Raw genomic sequence first — 23692 nt, 5'->3', positions numbered from 1 at the left:
GTTGTCTGGAGATGGCTTTCATGTGAATGGGAGCCTTAATAGGCGTTGTGCGACGGCTCTCGGAACATGCTGAGCACTGAGTGATCTGCTTCTGTCAGGGTTTTAATTAATAAGCAACGTTTGATGGCCGCAACGTTTTCAACCGGACAACACACTGGCTCCTTGGTGGCCCTCGGTGCCGTTTGTTTTCTTGAAACAGACCCAAACGCCCACTGAGATGACCACATAAGCTGGGAGGTGCTGACATTTTTCATAAACTATTTTCAGTCATTAGCACTTTGGCCTACCAGAGGGCTGTCTAGTGAGGACAGATTATATGGACCTGCAGCAGTTATCCTTTGACATAGGCACAAGTTTGTCATTAGGCTACCCATAGAGAAACTGAATAAAATTAACTATTAGATATACACCAAAACCATTTCAATGCCAGAAGCTACTATGAGACAAGTAGTGTTAAATACCTATAAACAAACTGTATAGTAAATCAATAAAAGCCAGTCCATTTAAAGAGTTCTTGACTTTGCCCCCAGGAAGCAGCATTCCTCAGACAAAATGTTTTTCTGAATTTAACTTTGAAATTGACCTGGATGTTGGTTCATTCATAACCACTTAAACCCTGTATAGTATACTTTGTTGACCAGAGTACCACAGGGGTCTGTATTTGTCCCCCTTTTTCCCCTCTACAAACGCATCGTGTTGTGACCATGTAGATCTGCTATTTTCGTCAAATTTTCACCTATTATGACATGCCCAGAAGGGGCGATAGAGTTCATGTGGTGCAGAATGTCTAACAGTTATAGTAATAATTTCATTCTTATACATTAAATTCCAAACATTATCCAATGACAATTTTTTTCTAAGTATCAGGTAGCAAATACAGTATGGTTCATAAATGACTCCAATGATTACTACTAGAATGAGTGATTTTCTCCCTTTGCCCACCGACCTAAAGACGGTGGGCAATGAAATTAAACATATTGGCAAATATACAACAGTTGAACTTTAGTGATACCGTAATAATAGAAAATTATGCAGTCATGCATCCCAAGCAAAATTGCTCATACTGAAGCAAAGGCAATTTTGACATTCATGTGAAGAGCGATTGTGCCATCTGGTGGATCAGAAGTAGTACCAATAAAATCTATCACCAATCAAGTTAAAAAATTGTTTATCAAGTATAAAATTTGCCACTCACAATTCAACAGCATCGATGTCTTAAAGACTCCAAATTATTAGACACTCATTTGGAAAATCAACCTAGAGAAAAGAGTAGAACACATACGATTGTCCTGGTGCCAAAACAATTCTGACCATTTGCAGCCTGCACACCTACGATAGACTGGGGTTTAGATGGTTTCACCATAGAACAGGGAAATGGTCAAAGGCAGGTAATGCATTATAAGTCTGGTAATTTTGACAAATATTTCATTGTGACATATGTCTGGGACTGTACTCAAGTTTACTTTAATTTTGTGACTTTGTAATTGGTTAAGGGATCTAATGAATGGAACCATCCTCTTTCCTGATCCCAGTTTATGGTTAACTCAAAGCCTCAAATGGTCACCATTCCCCTGGCACCACAGAAACCTTAAGAGACTTCCCTGGTCTAGAACAGTAGTGTAGAAAAGATAAACTTCAGTTAGCAGGACAAAGGGTGGTAGGACATCTTACAGCAAAGATCATTTTTAATGGTCCCAAATATTCTGAACAACTAAGTGTACACTCATGTAAAAGAAAAAAAAATAGAAGATATGACAAAATTGATCACATCTAGAATTCCACTCAATCTTTAATCAAGACGGGATTACAAATTTTTCCAAAAAATCTGCAGTTTCAAAGGGCAAAAAAGGGTAAAACTAGCTCACCTACTGAGGTCTTTTAAAAACCTGTTCAAGTGCGACTGAAAACGTCCTGAACATTTAAAGGCAGGTCTCTTTTGTTGTCGTTTACAAAAACAGAAGAGAGCGAGAGAAAGTTAAATGGAGAAAAAAAACAAGGGGGGGTAAGAAACTGCTGGCTTTTTTTCTCTTTAGAGAATGAACGTCCGCTGAACGACGACGACGACACCGACCGATGACATCTTCAAAATGACAACGACGACAGCTGTTTGCCCCATGCTGTCTCCCGTCTGGTCCTAGGAATTAACTTGAAAAATAAAGAGAGAAACAAAAAACTGAGAAAAAAGGGGTGGGGAGTCAGGGAACAGAGCGGAGACGAAAATGAGGTGAAAGGAGAACAAAACAGAGGGTGGACTCTTGAGAAGGGTGGGGGGGCAGGCAGGGGTTGAGTGGTGTTCTGGGTCTGAATTGGCCGACCTGCTTGGGTCGCTGTGATGTCCTTCCCTGAGTGGGGCTGGGGGGGCGGGGGGCAGTGGGTCATGGTCCGAGCCCTCAAGCTCTTTTGGGTTTCAGTCTGCGTTAACTCGTGTGTGAGCGTGGTCTTTTCCTCCAGTTGCAGAATAACTCTTCATTCGAGTCTACCGTTGTCTAACTGCGATAACTGCCATCGTCTTGTTTGTTTGCCCCCCTCCCTCACTTTCTCTCTTGTCCCGTTGCTTGATGGCCGGTTTCTCGCTCCGTCATCCGATTGGCACTTGTATGAACTGGGATAGCACGAGGAGGCTTCGATTCCGTTCGCAGTCCGCTCCTCGGCCATCCCCACCCTCTAACGGTGAGAGGGGATCATTCATTCGTTTTGTTTACAAGTTTTATCATTCCTGCGTGAAGTCAATGGTGTTTGGTTGAAATATAGTCTGGCGAGCGGAGCGAGAGCTGAGACACCCAGTGTTTTTTTTTGTTTTTTTTAGGAATTCAGCTTGGACTTCTTCGAGGGAGGCAGGGGTTCCTCTTTACTCTCCCCGTCATCTTCCTCCTCCTCTTCCTCCTCGTCATCATCATCAGGGTAGTCCACTAGTCCCACCAGACCCCCCTGGAGCAGACAAGACAGGACATGAATCTACATTGAACTGATTCGTTATAAGTTGAGTTTCCATTGACATTGTATCTGCTATGATTTCAGTATTTTGCACCCACATGCTGGAAAGACAAACTCCACCCCTGACATTTGTTAAATATTTTCTTGCAAAATGGTCCACTCCCAGCCAGAATAGAGTAAAATCCATTCCTAGTCCCAACCTAACAGATGTACAAAGACTAAAATTGCCTAGAGAAAAAGTGGAAACACACATCTAGGTGCTGGCCGTCTAGAACAGCAGCAAGAACTTGAAGGAAGACACTGCATTTTAATAACTACAAAGTATAATATAAATTACACACACAATTAAACAAGACCTGCCTCTCCTTACCCCCATGATAGACAAAAACCCACCTTTGTGGTAATGGCCGTAGTGGGGGGCGAGCTCCGTGCCCCAGAGACCGGGGACCCTGGGGACCCCGGTGATCCCGGAGAGCCGGGATTCAATGGGGCGGAGGAGGGAGGGCTAGACAGGCTGGTTTTGGTGGAGCCGGAAAAGGAGAGCTTGAAGCTTGGGCTCTGTCTACCCGACAGGCTCGACTTGCCCAGTACCTCCTTGTCGTCTGTGTCTTTCACTTGAGAGAGGAGGGAAGAGGACAGGAAAATGTGATTCTCCACATCCAAGTGCATACATACAACTGTCTTTAATTCCCCAGATATCTCAGCAAACTACAGGATATCTGCAGCTATCAGCACTTTAAATGTAAGACTTCTTAAGACCTTTTTAACACCACTGTGAGACACCCCCCGTGCCCGATATCAGAGCTGTCCAAAGGGAGGGGAGGTATTTACCTGCTTCTTTCCTTGTCTCTCCTTTCTCACTACTTTTTCTTGGCCGCCTTCTCAGAATTAATATCTGCATCTCCATCACTTGACACTCCTGTTCTGCTTCTGAATCCATTTGATCCTTTCCCTCTGACTTTTGTAGATCTTGAATCAGCTGCGTTTTCCTTCTCCTCCACCTTCTCTCCACCTGATCCTTCATCTGTCTTTCCCTCCCTTCCTTCTCTCTCTCCTCATCTCTTCCTCCACTGTCTATGACTGAAATATCAGCCACAGTGTTACAAGCTGAGTTATTTATTTTTAGCGGCGCTAGCCGCTCTATACCTAAAGGTATAGGATATTAGCCCTCTATACCTGGCTTTTGCGTCAACGTTCTGATTGGTCAGGCCCGTCGAGGTTCTGATTGGTCAGGTCCGTCAACGTTCTGATTGGTCAGGCCCGTCAAGGTTCTGATTGGTCAGGCCCGTCAAGGTTCTGATTGGTCAGGCCCGTCAAGGTTCTATTTAGTGCCACTGGAAGCCTTGAAATAAATTTACAGAGATTTAATATTGTTTCTCTAGTATTTCTCTGTGTGTACGTATGTCCGTGTCTATGTCCAGGTGTATGTCCATCCTTATGTTCGTCCTCTGTATTCTTATTAACTGGGGTATAAACTAATATTGATATTATATATTAGATATTAATATTGAAACACATATCTATGACAAAATATATCAAAGGCGCCGCTACCTTCACACAGGTGTGATTTTTAAATTTAGAGTAGCCAATTATTTTTTAGCCCCTTTTTCTACCCAATTTAGTCGTTAATGCCAATTAATTCCTTCCCACACACATTTGCCGCCCCAGCTCGTACGAGTATGTGCAATAGACAGTATCACCCTCCGCGCCCGGCTTCCCACCCCCGAACACGGGCCAATTGTGTTCGCATAGACGCCCGACAAAGCCGGATGCGCCACAGTGGATTCGAACGCACAACCTCCGTGGTGGTGGGCAGGGACTATACCACTGTGCCACCAGAGTCAATTCATTATGACAATCATGGTCCAAGGATGAATGATCTGGTTTTCCATTGTATATTAAAGTAAGCTAAAACTGCAACAAGCTGGTTAACTGTTCTTGATTAATTAGTAAAACTGGATCTCGAACAACTCTAGCTTCACATTTAGGCTCATATCGACTTACTTGGCGCTTTTTTGTTAACTGTCAATCGTTTCTCAACTATCTGTCTCACTTGTCTGCTAGACACAGTCAGTGCTTGTGAAGGCAGCAAAAACATTAGGGACTGGTGCTTGTTTTTCTCCCCAACCATCACAAGTGGGTGGTGGGTGCATATACACAATCTGTCTATTCACAATTTGGCCAAGAGGACTAAAACGAAGTTTCCAAAAGGTGTGCTGAAATGAGGCTAGCATAGAGCTGGGAGATCACCAACAGCATGTCAAGACTGCAGTTTTTGACTTTGACTTTGACTTTGACCACAGAAAAAAGCTAACACGACATCTATCATATTGGAAGTGGTTTAAATATCTCAAAAGTGACGCAGCACAGTAAGGCAGAAAGTTTTGTCCAACGTGTACCAGCGGGGCTGGATGAAAATCAAGATGTCTTTTGTAGCCACTGCCCAATATGGAAAGTGAGCACGGCTATAACAAGCAGTTTCTTTATAGCAAAAGACATGATGCCCCTGAGCCCAGTGGAGAAGGACTGATTAAATTGCTGGAATTGATTCAAGTGCTGGACTAGGGATGCTAATGGTTAACTGAAATTGTAACTTGTTAATACTAACGGTTAAACAGTTAATTTATAATTTGATTCACTATAGTTATTATTTTACTGCCTTATCTTTACAAAGAGTTGCTGGAAATTCACTTTGTCTTTGTCCAGTTGCCTGTAAAAATGTAAATGTTTACATTATATAATATTTAGTATATTTTGTTAATAAACCACATTCTATAGTTTAACTAATGAACCCTATTAGGATACTGTTCAAACTGGCAGCATTGACAAATTATATAGCGTGATAAATATTGGTATTGATCAATATGGAAAAAGGTATAGTAAATGTACATTTTTGCCATATTGCCCAGCTGTACTAGAGTACCAACCACTGTACACCACATGTAAACGCTCCAGCAGCGGTGCATGTTAAATACCAAATTACGAGGCGGGTAAACAATGCTTACCCTCCAATCAGGGTCCCCACACATTTTTAGCAATGAATTTCCAAAACTTTTCCAGAATATTTAGCCCAATTTCCATGCCTATATAACAATCATTCAGCGCAATAATGTGTCTCTTACTCCTATGTACAATGCCCAAAGATAGGCAGTGTAGCAAAATAAATAAATTAAAAACAATAAAAAGTGTTTGGGGCGCGAAACCTCGCTCAAATAGAGCCTGCGAGCGAAAATAGGAGGGGTGGACGACGTCGTTGCACGGTTCGTTGTCGCTTGCGGTAGGTCAGGACGGTCTCATTCAAAAACATGTATTTTAATGAGATTTCATCGCCCGCTCGCGTCGCATCGCTGGCAGTGCGGATGGGGTGTTACACAGCCTGTTTGGCGAAAAACGACTTATGTTACATATTTCGTGTAATGTTATACATGTTTATGAAAAGGTTTTGTATTAAAAAAAATCAATAGCCAAAAACAATGCATAGCCAAATATTTTTCCAGGACCCTTGATAAATTCCAGGACCTTTGATGAAGTTTGATCAATTCCAAACCTTTTCCAGTACTGGATTATTTCTTTTTTAATTTCAAAATATTTCCAGGAATTTCATGACCGTGGGGACCCTGTCCAATACACCCTGCCCATTTAGCCATCGCCGGGCCCTGTCAACACCCCATCCATTGGAAATGGTCTGACCCCTCCAGTAAGATTGACCTTACTCAACATAAAAAACATTCACATTCCCTTGCTTGTGGAAAAATGCACAAACTAAATCACACGGAAGCGGTGAAATCTGAATTTTCTAATAAAACGGTCTAAGCTGTCTATAACATTTACTTTCTTTTTGAAAAGCAAACAATTTGAGACGAAAAATGAAAATGTGCATCTCAGACTTTCTCATACATTCTAAATCCCTAATGTAGGCAAAAGTGATGGAATACTTTAAGACTCGTCAATCAAGAAATATTGATTGCTTCGCTTGTATTTTTAAACAACTCATTAAAAATGGGATTATTCATTCAAAGAGAACAGAATTAATCTAGTTCCCTCAGTCACTGCAACTCCCCAAAAGTTATGAGTAGGAATCGACCAGTATTCTCACAAAGACTCACATTTCTTTCTCTCCATGAATTTGCTGATGGGGTCCATGAGGTCTTCCTCGCTCTTCATCTTGTCAGAGGGGTGGACCACTGCCTCGCCGTCCTCCAGGTCGTCCTCATCCGTGTTGAACCACATCTCCTCCTCATCCTCCAGCGTCCGTGCGTCCCGCCGGAAGCGGTGGTTCCTCAGGATCGACCGCATGCTGAGGACAAGAGCGCACACAGGTCAATGATATAGTTCTATTTGCAGGCCACAAGAGAACACTCACAATGTTTATCTGGTAACCTTAGATAGAAGCAGTCCATGCAGTCAAACTTTAGTATAAAAAGGAAACAATATAAATTGATCTAGTTTTGTTTTGTCACACGTATTAAAACTAGAATGTGCCCTGGTGTATTTGAAATGACAATCTGATACAATAGTTTGGGGATTTTTCCATGCTGAATGTCTTTTAGACACCGTTTGTATTCTCAGCCTAGTTATAGGTAACTTATTATGTAACACAAAGGTCATAGCCAACCAACTCATTTAGATCACAATATTGGTTATTCTGTTTAAGGCATTATTCCTTAATCTCCAGTATTAACTATGATGGTGAGTGGTGTTGAGGTTGAAAAAGCCCTTCAAAAAAGGTCTCCACGAGATATGGTCAATATGAATGAAATTCCCATTTCTGTGTGTAGTTTTCCCCCTCCATTTGTGATATATGGTATAAGAAAACAGTTTCCACTGTAAACCTAAATATCTTCTGGATATTTTATGATTTCAAAATACACCTTTTTCGATCTCAGGGACCACGGAAGTCGTGAACGTCATTGTGTTGATGACATACATGGACAAGTGGGAGACAGACAGGACCCGCAGAGTTCCATTGTATACGCTACTACCATTTATATTGGTGTAAAGGCACCAACGCTCGGTCGATACGTGAAGCCAATGGGTTGGGTTGGCCAATCAGGGAAGCCGATGCCTACAGCGTGAAATGCATAGCTGGCCAGTATAAACGAAGGAGAATTGTGAAATAAAGTAGAAATGAACGGGAGTGAGATGAAAGAGGGGTAAGATAACATTATTGTCCGATATGCTGATCTGACGTTGTAGCACCATGCAACTTGCAGGTTGTCTGTTCAGCTTAGTTTCACTTTCAACAAATGGTGATAGTACTGACAAACAAGCTCCACAAGTACTTAACTGCCACCAATGATTGGTCATAACAGTCATTGTGAAGCCGAGAAACATATGCCGGAGCGCTTCACTTGGTCCAGCAGACATGGCATGAGTCCTATTGATTCAAAATAAGAGCATTTTCCAGTAGATGTGGCTTGCTACAAACCTTGCCAACACTTACTTTTTTATTAATTTATTATATAATTCCAGCAGTTTAAATATATTTTAGACCCTCAATCATGTTCTCAGCACAGCACATGAAAAGAGAGGTACGCAGAAATAAAAGGCAGACGATATAGCCAACATTCAGACTGACTTTCAGAACACCAAACTTTTGAGTACAGAACTTTCCACCATAACAATTCTTTGTTGGTCTCAAGGTTTGCATATCCCATAAACAAACCAGCTCTGTTTACGGTGTTCCCATGGTAGCAGACATTATTCTGGCCAGCAAGGCATTAGAAGACTTTTCAATCAAAAGCTCTTGATGGCAGAAAAGTTATAGTAGCATAATGCAGAGCTACAAGAGGGGAGTTATGCTACTTTGAGCACTTTAACAACCTCTTAATGACCAAAGATCAAATAAAAAAACAAAAAGTTCATCATTAATACGCATTGATATGCACTGCTAATTTGACATAACAGCCCAAAATATCCCACAAGACCACCAAACACATGTAATAATTTGGCAGTGTCAAACACAGAAGTTAATTAAACAACCCAAGGGCATTCTGACAAGTTGACAAACACAAAGAATTTCTTTGGGCCTTTAATTTAATTCTCAAACAGATGCTACCTAATGCAGCCATCAAGAAGCCATCTTTTCTCACACACACCTTGCTCAGTCACCCATGGTGATGGTGTAACAAGTTACTTTCTCACCTATCCAGTTTGGGGTTGTCCTGCCGCTCCCTCTGCTGTTCGTAGCGCAGCTTCAGGCCTTTGAAGGTCTGGACATAGTCCACATCCTCCAGAGCCTTCCAGTAGTTCTCTACTATATGAGCCGTCAGTGACTTCACATCCTCCTGGGAGCAATGGGAGGAGAGAGGGGACGGGGGACAGTGATGCAAGGGGTTGATACAGAGGGAGAAAGGGGAGACCAGTTCAGCGACAACGAAGTTAAAATGTGTTTAATTCATCGGGCACTGTGCGTTATACCCAAGAGGGAAAGAACAAAAGGGGGTGAGTGCATTGTCTGCGTTGACAAGCAAGCACAGGCAACACTCACCACACGGACATATTCGAACATCTCAATGATGGCCGAGTTCATGAGGTTGTAGCGCGAGCCGTTGTTGAGGAAGGCCTTGACTACTGGCTCAAACAGGAAGTTCCTCATGATGTAGCGGTTGTAGAACTCGTCCTTCAGGCCAATGATCCTCCGCATGAAGCGCAGGGCACCTGTCAAGTGAAGTCATAGTCAACTTGTGCCGGCACAAAACAAGGAGGCTTTCAAGTGCCACACAAAACAGTAATGTACCACCAGTACTTTCCAACAAAATGTCAATTTCAGGGCTTGAAAGGGCTCATTCTGGCTGATACTGACAATAAGCCTCTCCGACCTACTTACTTACTTACAGTATATGTATGTGTTTTACGTTTTGTTTTATATTTGATGATAAACAACAATAACAGTACGGTTTACAAGTACAGTAACTGAACGGGCCACCACTGAGGGTTAGGACCAATGATTTCAATAACATCTTCATCTGTGTTTATTTATTCACTTTGAAAGCCCATTTGGTTTTGGTTCACTCTACGCCCTGTTTGGTCACACCAGAGGAATAATTGGCACTCACGCACAAATGCTTCCAATTATATTTTCGGGTTGCACAGATTACATTTCGGAAGCATATGCAACCAAGAACAGTCACAATTTCAAGTCCTGAATGTCATTTCTTAACCACAACTTAGCCCTCGAAGTGTAGTTTAATTAACGAGTTAACCCTCAAATTACAAGAATTAACCTGAATTAATAAATGTTAAATAAACTCAGTAGAAAACACTGGGGACAATTCAATCAATTTCTATGGCTATTTATGCCGTGCACCCCGATATATTTTTGATACAGCACTCGCGTTTATAGGTTAGCCAGTTAACATGCTGACCACATAATTGTGACATCCTGGGTTTGAATCTGGCGAACACATTTACCCCCAGCCCGCCCCGTATACCCACTCTTTCCTGTGTATCTCCGCTGTTCTGTCAGCAGAAACACATTCAATAAGACAGAGACATAAGGCGTTTTGAGGTGTCTTTTTGTGACTCACATAGTGCTAGGAAGGCGTGCTGAGAGGCGGTGAGCACCAGCACCCTCCTGAGAATGTCCTTGTTGATGATATAGTTCTTGATGTGGTAGGTGTGGTGCTCCACGCAGAACGTCAGCAGCTCCAAGATCAACGCCAGCAACTGGGACGTCTGGAAGTCATCTTGGGGAGGAAGGGAGGAAGGATGGGAGGAAGGAAGGAAGGAACAAACGAACGAAGAATGGCGTAAACATCAGCATGTGAACATTAAGTATTTGTGCATCAGCTGGTTAGGGCTGTCATGATTATGACATTTTACATGACGATTAATTATCACACAAATAATTGCGATTAACGATTTAATTACGTTTTTGCCGTTGACACATATGAATAAAAATAACATTTCGGTTTATCCTTTTAGGCTTTGAAGTTGCACAGCAGGGCAGATATGACAAATAACCTAAATATACAAAGAAATGACTGACATATTTAATAACTATACTTTATAAAAATCATTAATAGTGGAAATAGACTATCTACAAGTTCACAACGCGTCACAATGCTATTTCCACTATTTTTTTAAATATATGAACATTTTTCAACATGGAAACGATTATGCAAAATAATAGTGCATATCTCAAATCATTGTGACTATGCGATTAATGTAATAATTGTGACAGGCCTACAGCTGGTCCAAGTTAGTTCTATAACACCCACAGACTAAGGAATGCATGCACATCATTCCCAGGCATTCCCAGGTATCACTCACCTTTACTGGGCTTTTCTTCTGTGGTGTTGGCCAATAGTGGGGCCGAAAGGACGTGCATGCAGTGCTTGTAGAAAAAGCTCAGGAACTCTGTCTTCTCCGTCTTCTGCAAAGAGGAAGACAGCCACACCATCAGCGGGCCAAGAATGACCAAGGAATTATGAAGCTTTGCACTACTGACAGTATGATGTAGCAGAGGGATCAGAGTGGATGTTTTGCTGAGTCATACAACAAATGGAACTAGACATTGTATTGAATTTTTTGTGTGCATGCAGCAAGAAATTGATATTTATTTATTTTTACGCAAGTATCCGACTAATTCAATTATTATTGTCCTTTTATATGTGTTGGTACAACCCATATAATTCTTAAAGAAAAAAATTAAAAACATTAAATAAAACACATTCCTAAAACATTGTTTTGGGGAAATGTGGTTGTGATAATGCAGTCGCCAATATTGCAATTCAATATTATTCTAAAGCATTTTGTGATTAATTAAGTGGCCTTAAGACATGAGGCTAGGTCACTCGTTATCGGTAAGACACGGTGTGTGCAGCGCCAGCCGGTCAACTCACATTAGCTGTAGCCAGCATGTTCTCCGGGTCCACCAGAGTCCGCAGCAGACCCATAAGTTGCACAGCTCCGCCCAGCTCTGGGTCAGTGTCACAAATCATATGTTCTATGATCAGGTTGATCAGCAGGATGTCCTGGGGTGACCAACAACAGTCACACAACAACAACAAACCCATCAGTTGTTGCACAATACACAACAACACTTCAGTAACAACAAACTTCAGTTGTTGCATAATACACAACACATAACTAATCCCATCAGTTGTTGCACAACACACAGCATTATCAGTAACAAACCAATCATCGCTGCACAATACACAACACTGAACATATTCTGGTACTAAAACGCTGACTCCTGGATGAGGCTAATCCTAGACGTTGGTTGTTTTACAATATTACAACAAGGGTTAGCCGGCTGCTTTCATTGGCTGTACTCACGTCATCATTCTGCTGAGACTCCTGCATGACAAACTCTCGTACCATGGAAGGGTTGTACTCCACCAGATAAGAGAAGATATCTGTGGCCGCCCCGCGCACTTGCACATCATCCATCCCCTGGTTCACAGAGACACACTGGATTCATTTCTGAGACCAAACTCAATGAATTCACATGAAAAAGTTACAGTGGGGAATACTTTTTACTTAAATCATTTTTCTCTTCTCTCAGTGTACTTTTATGGGTATGTTGTGGAGTGGAAGAGTTTATGTAGTTACATAACTTAACCGTGAACATACGTACAGTATATATAATTGTGTAGGTGGCTATAGTGCTTGTTATGTTTTATTGTCCATGTTCATTGTTTTTGACTTTCATCACGTGCAAGAAATGAACAAATTGTAGAATAAAGTATAATTATATGGGTTATCAAATATGGATGGGTTTGATTAAATGTTCATTGTTCACGGGACAAGCTGTGACAGGATGTGTTAATCAGTTTGATTATTTTGACTTGATTATATCAGTTTGAAAATTTTTAAATTTCAAGGCCACAAGCATTCTGTCAGGTTTGTTTTGTCGCCTTGCACTGACAAAATGTTGAACGGTTAATGAAAACAAATGAATGTTCACCTGAAATATAATGGAACAAATCAATTGTTACACGATTTTCAAACAATGCCTGGAAACAGCTGTGAATTATTGCTGATCATTATTAGTATGATTATGATTTATAATTTACGATAGAGGTTGATATTGTTTCAAATTTCAGGTTTCCCAATCAACCAAACAAATAAAACGTCTAAATCAAAAATGGCATTCTGCATGTTCAACAAATCAATAGCCACATTCAATAATACTGTTTCACAATAAGCGGAGATCGTTCTAAGCATTAACCTCAAACACACATTTAAACATTAATACAAATAGTGATGTAGAAATAAAAACTGCCCCATATATCGCCACTATCATGTAGTATTGGAAGACATTCTATTCCCTGAACATCACTACTGTGGCACACTCACCAGTATCACCTCTAGTGCTGGTAGAATGCCCATGTTTGACAATGTCTTGAAAAAGGCGTCTCTGTTTTGAGGTTGTAACGTTTGTGAGAATGCACAAAATTCCTTTAGAAAGTTTACCTAGAGAAGAGGGAGTGGGACAGAGACAGCTGTGTAAGAGTGGACACAAGGTTTAAATGGCGGTGGTACTGTTTGAACTAGGGTTGAAATACAGTAAATTAATAATAGATGAATACAGTGGTTCTCAAAGTGGGGTCAAGGGAACCTCATGGTTCCTTGAGAGGGTTCCAAATGGACCCTTGCAGGTCTGCAACTCTGACAGTGTACAGTTCTGACAGTGTACATTTGTACACTGTCAGAGTTATGGGGTCCTTGAAATTACAAAGTTTGAGAACCGCTGGATTAATAGATTAATTGGTTTAGTTATGTAAATGTGATAGTTTGTTGTATATTACAAAATGTTATGTTTTTAACTGCCGGGTAAACATATTAAGCTAATATAATTTTCTATAAATCAAATTGTTTACCAGAGTAATCAAAAAAACAATGGTACATTTTAATCAGTTATGACAATAATCGTTACTTGACGCAGCCCTAGTAGGGTCCCTTGGGGATAAGTGTAAATCTTGCTTTGGCCTACCAGTTCATGTCTTTTGTCATCGTCTGTGGCCTCATCCGTGAGCTGTGCAAAGAGGTCCGTCAGAAACTTCTCGTCATCCTACGGCCAAATAGGTGGACACAAAGGGGGAAACAAGGATAAGGAACTCGACCTTTGACACTCATATTAGTCCAGGTCAGAGCTCAAGAGGTGTGCTCCACAAATCGTGTGGTAGCTGATTTAAACCTGCAAAGAATTACCTTTTTTTTGTCTAGAATAGAATTATTATAAACAAACAGAATGTGTTTTCCCTCTCAGAAGTCAGAATCAGAATCAGGTTTATTGTCACATCACAGGTTTACAGTCTAGTGAACATTAAGTGAAAACCTTTCAAACCAACTAAGTCACTATACACAAACCTGTTATAGTTATTGATTTTCATGCATTATAGGTGGGAATATTTGCCAATATCAGCCAATAAAATATGTGCTGCAATATACCAGGCCCTGGTTCAAATCACCGGGACACGTTACTTTTTGGTCTTCAAATCACAGGTTGCCAAGAAGACTCGTGCTCATGACCAGAAGGGAAGCATGTAAGAGACCAATCAGTGGTGTTTGACTGTAGAACTTCATATAACACAGTATCTAGGGCTTTTTCTTGACGATTAATTGTTATGCAAATAATTGTGTTTTTGTCATTGAACATTGGAACATATGATAAAATTATATTTCCGTTTTCCTTTTAGGCTTTGTAAACAAACATTGCACAAGGCAGATCATTTAAATATATAAAGAAATGACTGACATTTAATAATTTTATCAGAAATAGCCGATCTACAAGCTCACAACGCGTCGCATCGCCAAGCGTTGTGAGCTTGTAGATGCACGGTTTCCACTATTTTTGGAAAATGTTTGACAGGCCTAACAGAATCATCAGAGTAAACACCACACGCCAGTTGTAGTTTTCCTCTTGCGCAGCGTAACTGATTTACACAACACTCCTCCGTCTCTATGGAGACAGCCATACATAAACACTGCTGAGTTGACACAGTAGAAAAACAAAGGTCACGTGACTATAAAACACTAGCAGTGAAGCCAAAAGACTGCGTAAAGCACAATGAGCCATGAAACAACTTCATACGATCCTATAATGACTCTATGTGCTGCTCTGCTTCATACAAAATGCATTTATATTCACAGAGTGGTTAAAGGTGCATCCACCCAGGCGATGTTATGACTAATGCATTTCAATACTAAGTCAACGTAAACTAAAGACATGACATTGCAAGACACATCGCATCTGTACCTAAAGAGTCTCGATAAGCCCAAACCTTATTGATTTTTGGGTCTCAATACCTTTGTATTCGTAAACAGGTCTGTGACAGAACCGTGTTTCAATCTCCATCCCTAGTTAATAACAGGGTAAGTCTCATGTGGGGAAAAAAAGACAAATGCTTCGAAATTCAAGCATCTCTGCATGCACGTCTTGTACAATTCTTCAGACATTGTACAGATCAGCCCGTCTCACCTGAAGCATGCCGACAATCTCCACCTTGTTGAAGAAGATGAAGGAGTGCAGGGTAGACAGCATGTTTTCCTCGAACACCGAGGGTGTGGGCAGCACCATGTCCTGGATGTACTGCACGCGGTACGTCTGATGGATCTTCTGCCGCAGCTCTGGGTCCGAGATTGGGATCACCTCCTTGAAGCGAGCCGTCTTGGTGAGGAACTCCCGGTGGCATCGTGGCTGCGGCAGTGCTGGATCGAACTCCAGGCAGCCGATGACGTCCATGATGCACTCCTCAGAGAACATGACCTCAAACAGGGCGGTGCGGTTCAGCAGGAAGATGCCCTTGATGATCTCGTAGAGGTGGTGCAGCCCCTCGCGGTTCTCCAGGTCCTCGCACACGCGGAACAGTTCCAAGAGCTTGCGGATGTAGCCCTCGTTCTCTACAGCCAGAGCCAGCTTCTCTCTGCGCAGCGGTGAGGGCAGCGAGGAGGCCACCAGCTCAGCCAGGTCCTCCAGCCGGTTCAGCTCGCACGGTGGCAGCTCCAGGCCCGGTGATGACATGTCGTCGAAGCGCTCCTCCTCCGACTCGTCCACCACGTCCTGGGTGATGTCCACCGACGGGTCCTTCCCCTGGACCTGAAGAGAAGTCACACAACAGCCGGACTAACATCAGTGATTGAGCTAAGGAGTGGTCACAGAGGTCCAGTGGTGGTCAAATGCAGACAGTCAAACACAAAAATGAGTTACCTGGCAGATTTTCTCCCAGATCTCATCACAACCAGCTTTCTCTTGGAAGCTGAGAGCCAGATCATAGTTCTCAGCCTCTGACCATACTATCAGCGTGTCCTGCACACAAAATGAACACATTTACTATCAACAGTCAAGTCACAAAAAACAAGGCATTACTACTGTGTGGATGCATTGTATGGACTGACCTGTTGCTTCTGGTAGGCTGTGTTGGGGTTGATTTTGGACTCAAGCAGTAGCGACCCTGCAGAGAGAAGATTATGCATATTCAATCATAGCTGGTACAGGGTGTGCATAAATACCCCCACAATACTAATTACAGATAAAATATAATAAGTGTGCCTTTGTGAGCCATGAATTGTGTGGTGGAGGTTATGACAGATCAGACTGAGGATACTGGGACCGAAATTCAAACAAGCTAGCATCTTCAGTTTGCTGCAGGTTATGGCCTGTGTGTCTAGAAATCTAGAAACCACATAATTAATGAATTAAAGTATACTTCATACTGTTCCATAGACAATTAACTAGAGGCTGGCAATAGATGCATTTTATCACGTCTGAAAGTTGCTTATGTATACCTATACATCAGCAAATCGATAAAATCTATGATAGTCTTGATCCAAGGCTAGGCTCATTCCAAAAGCAAGCTGTGCTTTAATGCAATTTTACCCTTCCATTATTTTAATTATCAATTGAGCTGTGGGACGTCTTAAGACATAATCTGACACACACTTCCCAATTTTTCTGACAGCACTGTTCAAAAAAAATAATTAACCCGACACATCACATCTGACCCCAATGGAAACAAGCCATAGTGCTTTCTTAGGTTTCTCCTTTTAGCACCCTTTTGTATGAAACTGTACGGCAAACTGTTAATAAAGTATTCAATCAATCAAGTACTGAAAACGTGCCATTCCCTTCCACCTACCATCACTCTCTGCTCGCACCAGCAGAGACGTTCCTTTCAACCTCTCCACATAACCAGACGAGACGTGTCCGGTCCCACGGTCGTCCCACTGCCTGTCCTCATTGAGGGTATAAACTTTAACTCGACGACGGGTGTCCGTCATCCTTGCAGGTGGTCGTGACCTCCTCCGCCCTCCTCCTCCCCCTAGACCTCAGTCTAGGTGTTTGTTAACTGGTTACCTCACGTAGAATCAACTCTCAGATCCACTTGTTACGCTTGTGTCCAGTAATTGCAGTGCAGCTGATGTAACTCAACAGTCAGCGGGTGCCAACAACCGTTTTGTTTTGAGGCAGGTCAAAACTAGAACCTAGATGTAATCTGTGGTTAAAGGGAATACAATCTGATTATTATTCTGCCAACACTATCCTCACGCCAGTCTTCAGCTTATTATAGAACATTCTTCTTGCGGCTCAAACTATATAAACAACACGTCAGGTAGATTGTTATTCATCAAAAATGTAGAGGGTCTATAAACATGATCCAATCTTCTTGACAGACACACTTGTGACAGGGCGACATTCAGAATAAGAGCATCTGCTTGTGTTCACTGACTCGAGGTACAGTCTGTACGCTGGCCGACAATGTTAGCACGTAACGTTATAGTTAGCACACCTAGCTAGTCCGCTAGCTGCCTACGCTCAACATGTTCAACGCTTAAACAACACATTCACTCAAAGAGACGCTGACCGCGCGCCGATAACGTCATTCCGCGTTTGCGGACCCGCAACTCGTTTGTTTTAAGATAAAGACGGACGTGTTTTTTGGGGATCAACGTATGTCAATAATGCACTACCTTGGCTAACGTTAGCTTGCTATTTCTTGCCCAAGTGTTCCGCCATGTTCTGGCTCGGGGCCGCGGAGAGAGACCCGTCTCTCCTTTTACTGGTATCCCTGCATTCCACACACAAAAAAACCACGCGGATCAACACGCTGAAGTCATGTAATTCCCTTGCGGTTACGCTTTACATTATAGTGCTATTTGCCATTCATTGCCGAGGTCTTGCTTCGATAATTGCTAACTGACCCCCCCTGTGAGTTTTCAGCCATCTTGGGTCCCTTCAGAGTGTGTACGGGGTTTCCAGCACAGCAACAACAGGGCAATCCGCCACATTTAAAGACGCAGTACTACAGGCTAAACTCAACAGCGAGCAAGAGACAAATAGTACAATAAAAGTATACAATTTAATAATTAGTATATGCAGAAATAAACAATTGTGTTGCATTCGTTTATTTAAGCTTCTGAACTTCATTTTTTGGTGCATTAACTTTATATTTAATGAAGTCACATTCATCTCATACAATGTAACTTCAAGAGGCCATCCATCCTTTTGGAATATTATTTCAACAGCTCTCTTTTACAGTGTTACATTGATTCTAACATGGTTCAATTTGTTTTCACGCAATTAACAATACCCCATCGAACTTGTAGTGTATGTTTGGAGCATTGGCACTGGAGTTAGGCTTTGGAAATTCTCCTATTAACATTAACAAACAAATATTAACAATCCTCTGGCCTCATTACAAAGTTTATCACAATTTTTAACAACTGTGTACAAAGATGGAACACAGAAACCAGTTTGAAAACAATAGTTTATTCACTTCACTTTAAATCAACAAAAACACAAACATAATAACATAGCTGTCAGGAAAAAAATAACCATTTGAAAACATGTATGAAAAATTGCCTTTCACATGTCCAATGTTGGTATTAACATGAAATATGGAAATAAACTGCTGGGATCACACAACTATTCACCTTGTTGAATAAAAAAGAAATAAATCACCCTCATCCATCGACAGTGGGTTCAAATCCAACTTTCCAGTACAAAACAATGTCACATAACTGTTTTAACAAAGTCAAAATAAGTGAAAGAAATCAAGATTGGTTAAAAAAAAAATTGGCCTGTCCCATCTATCCCATGGCGCATTTCTTCCAATGGAGTCCTTGCAGCAAACATCCCTAGGATCAACACAGCACCAAATTACAGGCTGACCAATGCCAAGCACAATTTCAGCCACATTACAATTTTCAACTGCATGGTACCAGTGCAACTCGACTCTACTCACCTTTTGAGTTTTCCATTGGACAAAATTCGTACCTAGTACTTTTTTTTAAAATCACCTCTGTTGAGGTTCCAAGCCAGCTGAGACGATATCAAAATGTGACGTGAAAACACTGCAGACAACTGGTTGGTCAAAGGGAAATGACATGAACCCTAGCAATCCTTTTCTGGGCCTGTCATAATAGGCGAGCATTGCGATATGTTGTGAGCTTGTAGACTGGCTATTTTCAGTGAAGACATTTGGTGTAGAGCACTTTTTCTAAACATCAGGCCGGGGACCACCAGGGGTCTGAATGGACAGTTACGGGTCTGTAACACGGAGCGTACAAATGACACCAAATGGTCCCTCACTGGTCCATTTGTACACTTGGAGTTAAATTAAAAAGGAGTAGTTCACCCAAAAATGTTCTTACACATCCCACAAAGCTTTAAATTCATGGAGATTTTTTTGTTTCTGTCGCATTCCTCTGCCAATAATTTGATGACCGGTGGAAAGAGACTCACATAGTCTCCTACTGAACGATGACCCGGTCATCAAATTATTGGCTTAGTAATGCGACAAAAAAAAAAAAAAATCTCCATGAATTCAAGCCTTCATTAGGTGTGTAATTGATAGAAAATAAGTAATTATTTGGGGGACTAGTCCTTTAACACTAGATTTTACCATGTCCCGGAATAACCCAGTGTGTACACTCAGTTACAAACCTGTAAGGGTACATTTTTGGACCGCTGGGGGTCCCCGGACCCAATGTTGAGAGAAGTGGTGTAGAGGGGGAAAAGGAAGGTGCAAAGTACAGACCCCTGGGGGGCCCTGGTCAACCAACTATATAGGGTTTGGTGATTAAACTTTAAAACTAGCCGTTATCAGAAACAGTATAGGTGCATAGAGGTAGTTTCCATTGTAAGATAAGTTGCCATTGTTCTTGAGCCTCTCTACTATGCAGTGTTGGAAACATATATGACATAATTTATGGGGTACTATCTGCAGTGGAAAATGAAGTACATGGTACCAAAAGTGAGTCAAGTCGAGCCGGTACCAAGCAGTGGAAAAGAGCTTTAAGAAAGAAAGGCCATTTTCTCACTTGAACCAGTTTATTATACCCACCCCATTCCCTCTATTATTTGAAAACCCACCCCATATCAATCTGACGTTATCCCTATACAGACAGATCTAAAAATCAGTTTGGGAAATTTCACCATCAAGTTGTTAAATTTGTAATATGGTATACCGAGCCCAGGTCTGTGTAAAATAGACAACCTGTACCTCTCGTCTTTACTTCCCCGCCTGCTGGGCCTGACGCCGCAACAGCACGTAGATTTTCTCCTTGATCCAGTCTTTGTTGTATGGCTGGTATGTTTGAGTGTCAGCCCTGTATCTGGATGTAAATAAAAAGGCATAATTACTTACATAGGTCATATTAGTCCCCAGTACATGTCATGATCATTTCCTAGCCGCAAGCAACTTAGATGCTATCTGCATACAAATTGCAACAAGCTTCATTGACATCCCATTCATGAAGTCCTATCTGATTGTATTAAACGACAATAAACTCACCAATAATGTAGCTGTATGGAAAGCTTGGGGCTATCCTTTTGTGTGATTTACAACAAGCGCTTCCAAACTCTACCGCATAGAGAAATCATAACTGCACTGAGTTTAATGGTAGAAAGTTGCTCATAACATGACAGTGGATTTTTTGGAAACAAAGTCTTGAGAGAGAGAAAGAGGAAACCCCAAGCGGTCCATAGAGGTGCAATATTGTTGAGTTTATCGCCGTTTGATACAATCTGATAGGACTGTTCCATTTCATGAATGGGCTGTCAATGGAGTTAGTTGCGGGTAATCATTTCCCAACAATCTGGCATTGAATTAGGACTTTATAAGAAGAAATCATACTTACACAAGGCAGCTGAGGTCTGCCAGGTCGTCAATGAAGTCAAATAACTGGCTGATGTCATAGGTGATCGAGGGACTGTTGGGATTCATCCTCTTCAGATGCTCCTCATACATCTTGCAAACACCTGTATGCAAATGCAGGGCATGATTCAATGAATACCTCAGCAATCAATGGCCACAGACAGACAATGACTCAATCTTTTCTAAATCGAACTATGCCAAAGGCCACAATGACCAAATATAACGAGCAAACACCATCCATGAAAGGAGGACCTCTTTATGTAGGTTATGATACTAGAGGACGGGATATGCCATAGTTTGTCAAAATAGGTTACATATGATATTAAAACAGGGGAATCCAGCTTAAATGACTCAAACTCACCTTCCATGCATTCATTCACCGACTCATAATCAGCATATGTGCGGCCCTCTGGTCTCTTTGTTGGCTGGACAAGCAGGATTGTGTGAGACTGTAAGGACAGCAACAATTAATATACATGTTCGTATATCATAGATTGTACTTTGTTTAAATCTCAGACCAGATATATAGTCTGAACACTTCCCCGTGTCAATATAGCAGTATTCTTCGAATGATACGTTCACTTAACATTAACCAAGATAATCTGGCTCAAAATGATTATAGGTAATTGGAGGACAATGACACCGAAACAGTATGATTTGGTACCAGTGTTGCCATGTCTGCTTATTATAAGCGATTTAGGCTTGCTTCCACATTTTCTAATTATTATTTAAACTAGTGGTTGTCAATTGTTGTCATGAAAATGTTTTGTGCCAGGGAGCATTTGTTAGAATGTTTCAAATATTCCACATTTTATTGCTTGAGTGTTTTGAAAATGACAGATCTACAAGCTCGATGCGACGCGTTGTGAGCTTGTAGATCGGAAATAGCCGATGCATAATATGTTTTAAGTGCTCGTGTGGCCTAGATTTGCTTATTTTGGGCTTGTTTTCCTAGACCGGGTTGTTTATTTCTCTCACAAAATATGGCGACACTGTACGGTACCAAATTAAACGTCGTTTGAGGGAGAACGTGTCGAAAATGATAGGTCAATTATCCCAATCCATAGTTTGGATCAAATACGTCGAAATAAAAGGTTTAATTTGGGGAGTCAGATGCGTCAGGTGAGGACAGAAAGATAAATGGGTCAAACACATCGGCTTGGCACAGTAAACGAGAGCCTCGTAGTTAGCTTAGCTGCGTTAGCTTAGTAGCAACAAACAATACCTGGATAACGGAGATTGCAAATTCCTGAAATGTAAACCAACCACACTCACCATGTTTGTGCTGACCGCAGACTTGGAACTTTCGTCTTTTGGGTGTTAAACCGAGTATAATTTGTAAATATCGTAAATCCTTAGCGACGCAGCAGCAGTTTCTAGCAGTGAAGATTCAACGGAAATGATATTCAATATTCTTCCGGTTGGAGGCTTTGAAGCTTCTTCTTCTACGGTGTTCCGGCTGGAAGCGGTTGGAAGCTGCTATACTATTTTCCAAAATAAAGGTCGTTTGGTAAAAAAAAAAGTACGTACTTAATAGATAATAACAACCAAAACTACTATATGCCCCCCTTTATAATAATAATAATAATAATAATAATAATAATAATAATAACAATAATAATAATAATAATAACACATACAATTTACAAATTATAAACGATTATTTGTATTTTTGTTTAGTTTAAAAAGACATGTTTGCGTTGGTGTTAGCCCTGTGGTTCTCAGGGGGCAACCCAGCTTTTGATCGATTGATTGATTGATTGATTGATTGATTGATTGAGAGATTGATTGAATACTTTATTAACAGTTTGAAAAAAAAAGGCACGGTGGCACAGACTTATACAAAAGAATGCTAAAAGGATAACCCAGATAAGCCCTCAGGGCTTGTTTCCATTAAGGTCCTGTCCTGTGTATTCAATTCATCGTGACATTTAAAGACAAACAATAATATAAAATATTATCCAAAAACATCATATACATGAGTAGTAATAAGACAGAAAGTACAGTATAATACCTGCATGTAGGTGCTCTTTTAGAGCGGTTTTGAAGGAGGGTAAGGAGTCACACTTTTTTTATGACTGTTGGTAGCATTCCACATTCTGGCGGCATAGCAGTAGAACGAATTTGACCCCATTTTTGTGCCGAAACTGGGTTCAGTGAGATCAGTGGGGTCCTTCTGGTGTGCCTGTGTGAGTGTCTTTTACGCTATTGAAGTAGTCTGACAGGTGCATGGGTATCGTATCCCTGTTTTCTTGCGTATCTTGAAGACCAGGCCCATTGCAAGTTGCTTTACTCTGTCCTCTACTGTGAGCCATCCCACCCTCCCTAGCATAATGAGCAGGGGAGGGGTTAGGTGAGTTCTGGTGTAAGGCGTAGTAGTAACCTGACCAGTTTGTTTTGAGAGGTCTGCAGTTTTGGTTTTAATGCCTTTGAGGTGCTAACGTACCACACGGTGCATCTTTAGATTTAGATGCTACAGTAAAAGAAAGGTTTTTTATGTTTAAGGGTGTTTCGTGTAGGGCCCTCGTCCCTCTCTCAGGTCGGTAGACAGGGTATGACTAGTACTTGGGGCATAGCAGCCTCCCATGCTTTAGATTTAGTGTGAGGGATGTTTAAAGTGTCACTGCCTTTCTTTTCTTTTTTAGTTGGTT

General features: G+C 41.4%; 2 protein-coding genes across 4 annotated transcripts; both read right to left on the bottom strand.

Moving 5' to 3' along the window:
- Positions 1 to 1151: 1151 nt before the first annotated feature.
- Positions 1152 to 18116, bottom strand: smek1 (SMEK homolog 1, suppressor of mek1 (Dictyostelium)). 3 transcript variants are annotated; one of them, XM_084083496.1, is made up of 16 exons: positions 17854 to 18116; positions 17022 to 17378; positions 16282 to 16337; positions 16094 to 16192; positions 15365 to 15982; positions 13877 to 13954; positions 13240 to 13356; positions 12217 to 12333; positions 11781 to 11912; positions 11209 to 11311; positions 10464 to 10622; positions 9425 to 9594; positions 9079 to 9221; positions 7041 to 7231; positions 3328 to 3548; positions 1152 to 2928 (listed from the first exon to the last, which is right to left on the bottom strand). In XM_084083496.1, the coding sequence occupies exons 2-16, from the start codon at positions 17161 to 17163 to the stop codon at positions 2803 to 2805; spliced, it is 2472 nt and encodes an 823-aa protein (XP_083939622.1). In that variant the 5' UTR covers positions 17164 to 17378; positions 17854 to 18116; the 3' UTR covers positions 1152 to 2802. The 3 variants fall into 3 exon arrangements, with proteins under 3 accessions (XP_083939622.1, XP_083939623.1, XP_083939624.1); XM_084083497.1 differs by having other exon boundaries at positions 18085 to 18105; XM_084083498.1 differs by having other exon boundaries at positions 9079 to 9218; positions 17022 to 18116.
- A 520-nt stretch (positions 18117 to 18636) lies between these two features.
- erh (ERH mRNA splicing and mitosis factor) lies at positions 18637 to 22457 on the bottom strand. The gene is made up of 5 exons (XM_084082466.1): positions 22317 to 22457; positions 21403 to 21490; positions 21025 to 21145; positions 20388 to 20499; positions 18637 to 19020 (listed from the first exon to the last, which is right to left on the bottom strand). The coding sequence occupies exons 1-4, from the start codon at positions 22317 to 22319 to the stop codon at positions 20397 to 20399; spliced, it is 315 nt and encodes a 104-aa protein (XP_083938592.1). The 5' UTR covers positions 22320 to 22457; the 3' UTR covers positions 18637 to 19020; positions 20388 to 20396.
- Positions 22458 to 23692: the final 1235 nt, after the last annotated feature.

The sequence above is a fragment of the Gymnoscopelus microlampas genome (assembly GCF_963454915.1).
Source record: "Gymnoscopelus microlampas genome assembly, chromosome: 16".
Lineage (NCBI taxonomy): Eukaryota > Metazoa > Chordata > Actinopteri > Myctophiformes > Myctophidae > Gymnoscopelus > Gymnoscopelus microlampas.
The sequence above is the reverse complement of the archived record's forward strand: the minus strand, read 5'-3'. Positions and strand labels throughout refer to the sequence as shown.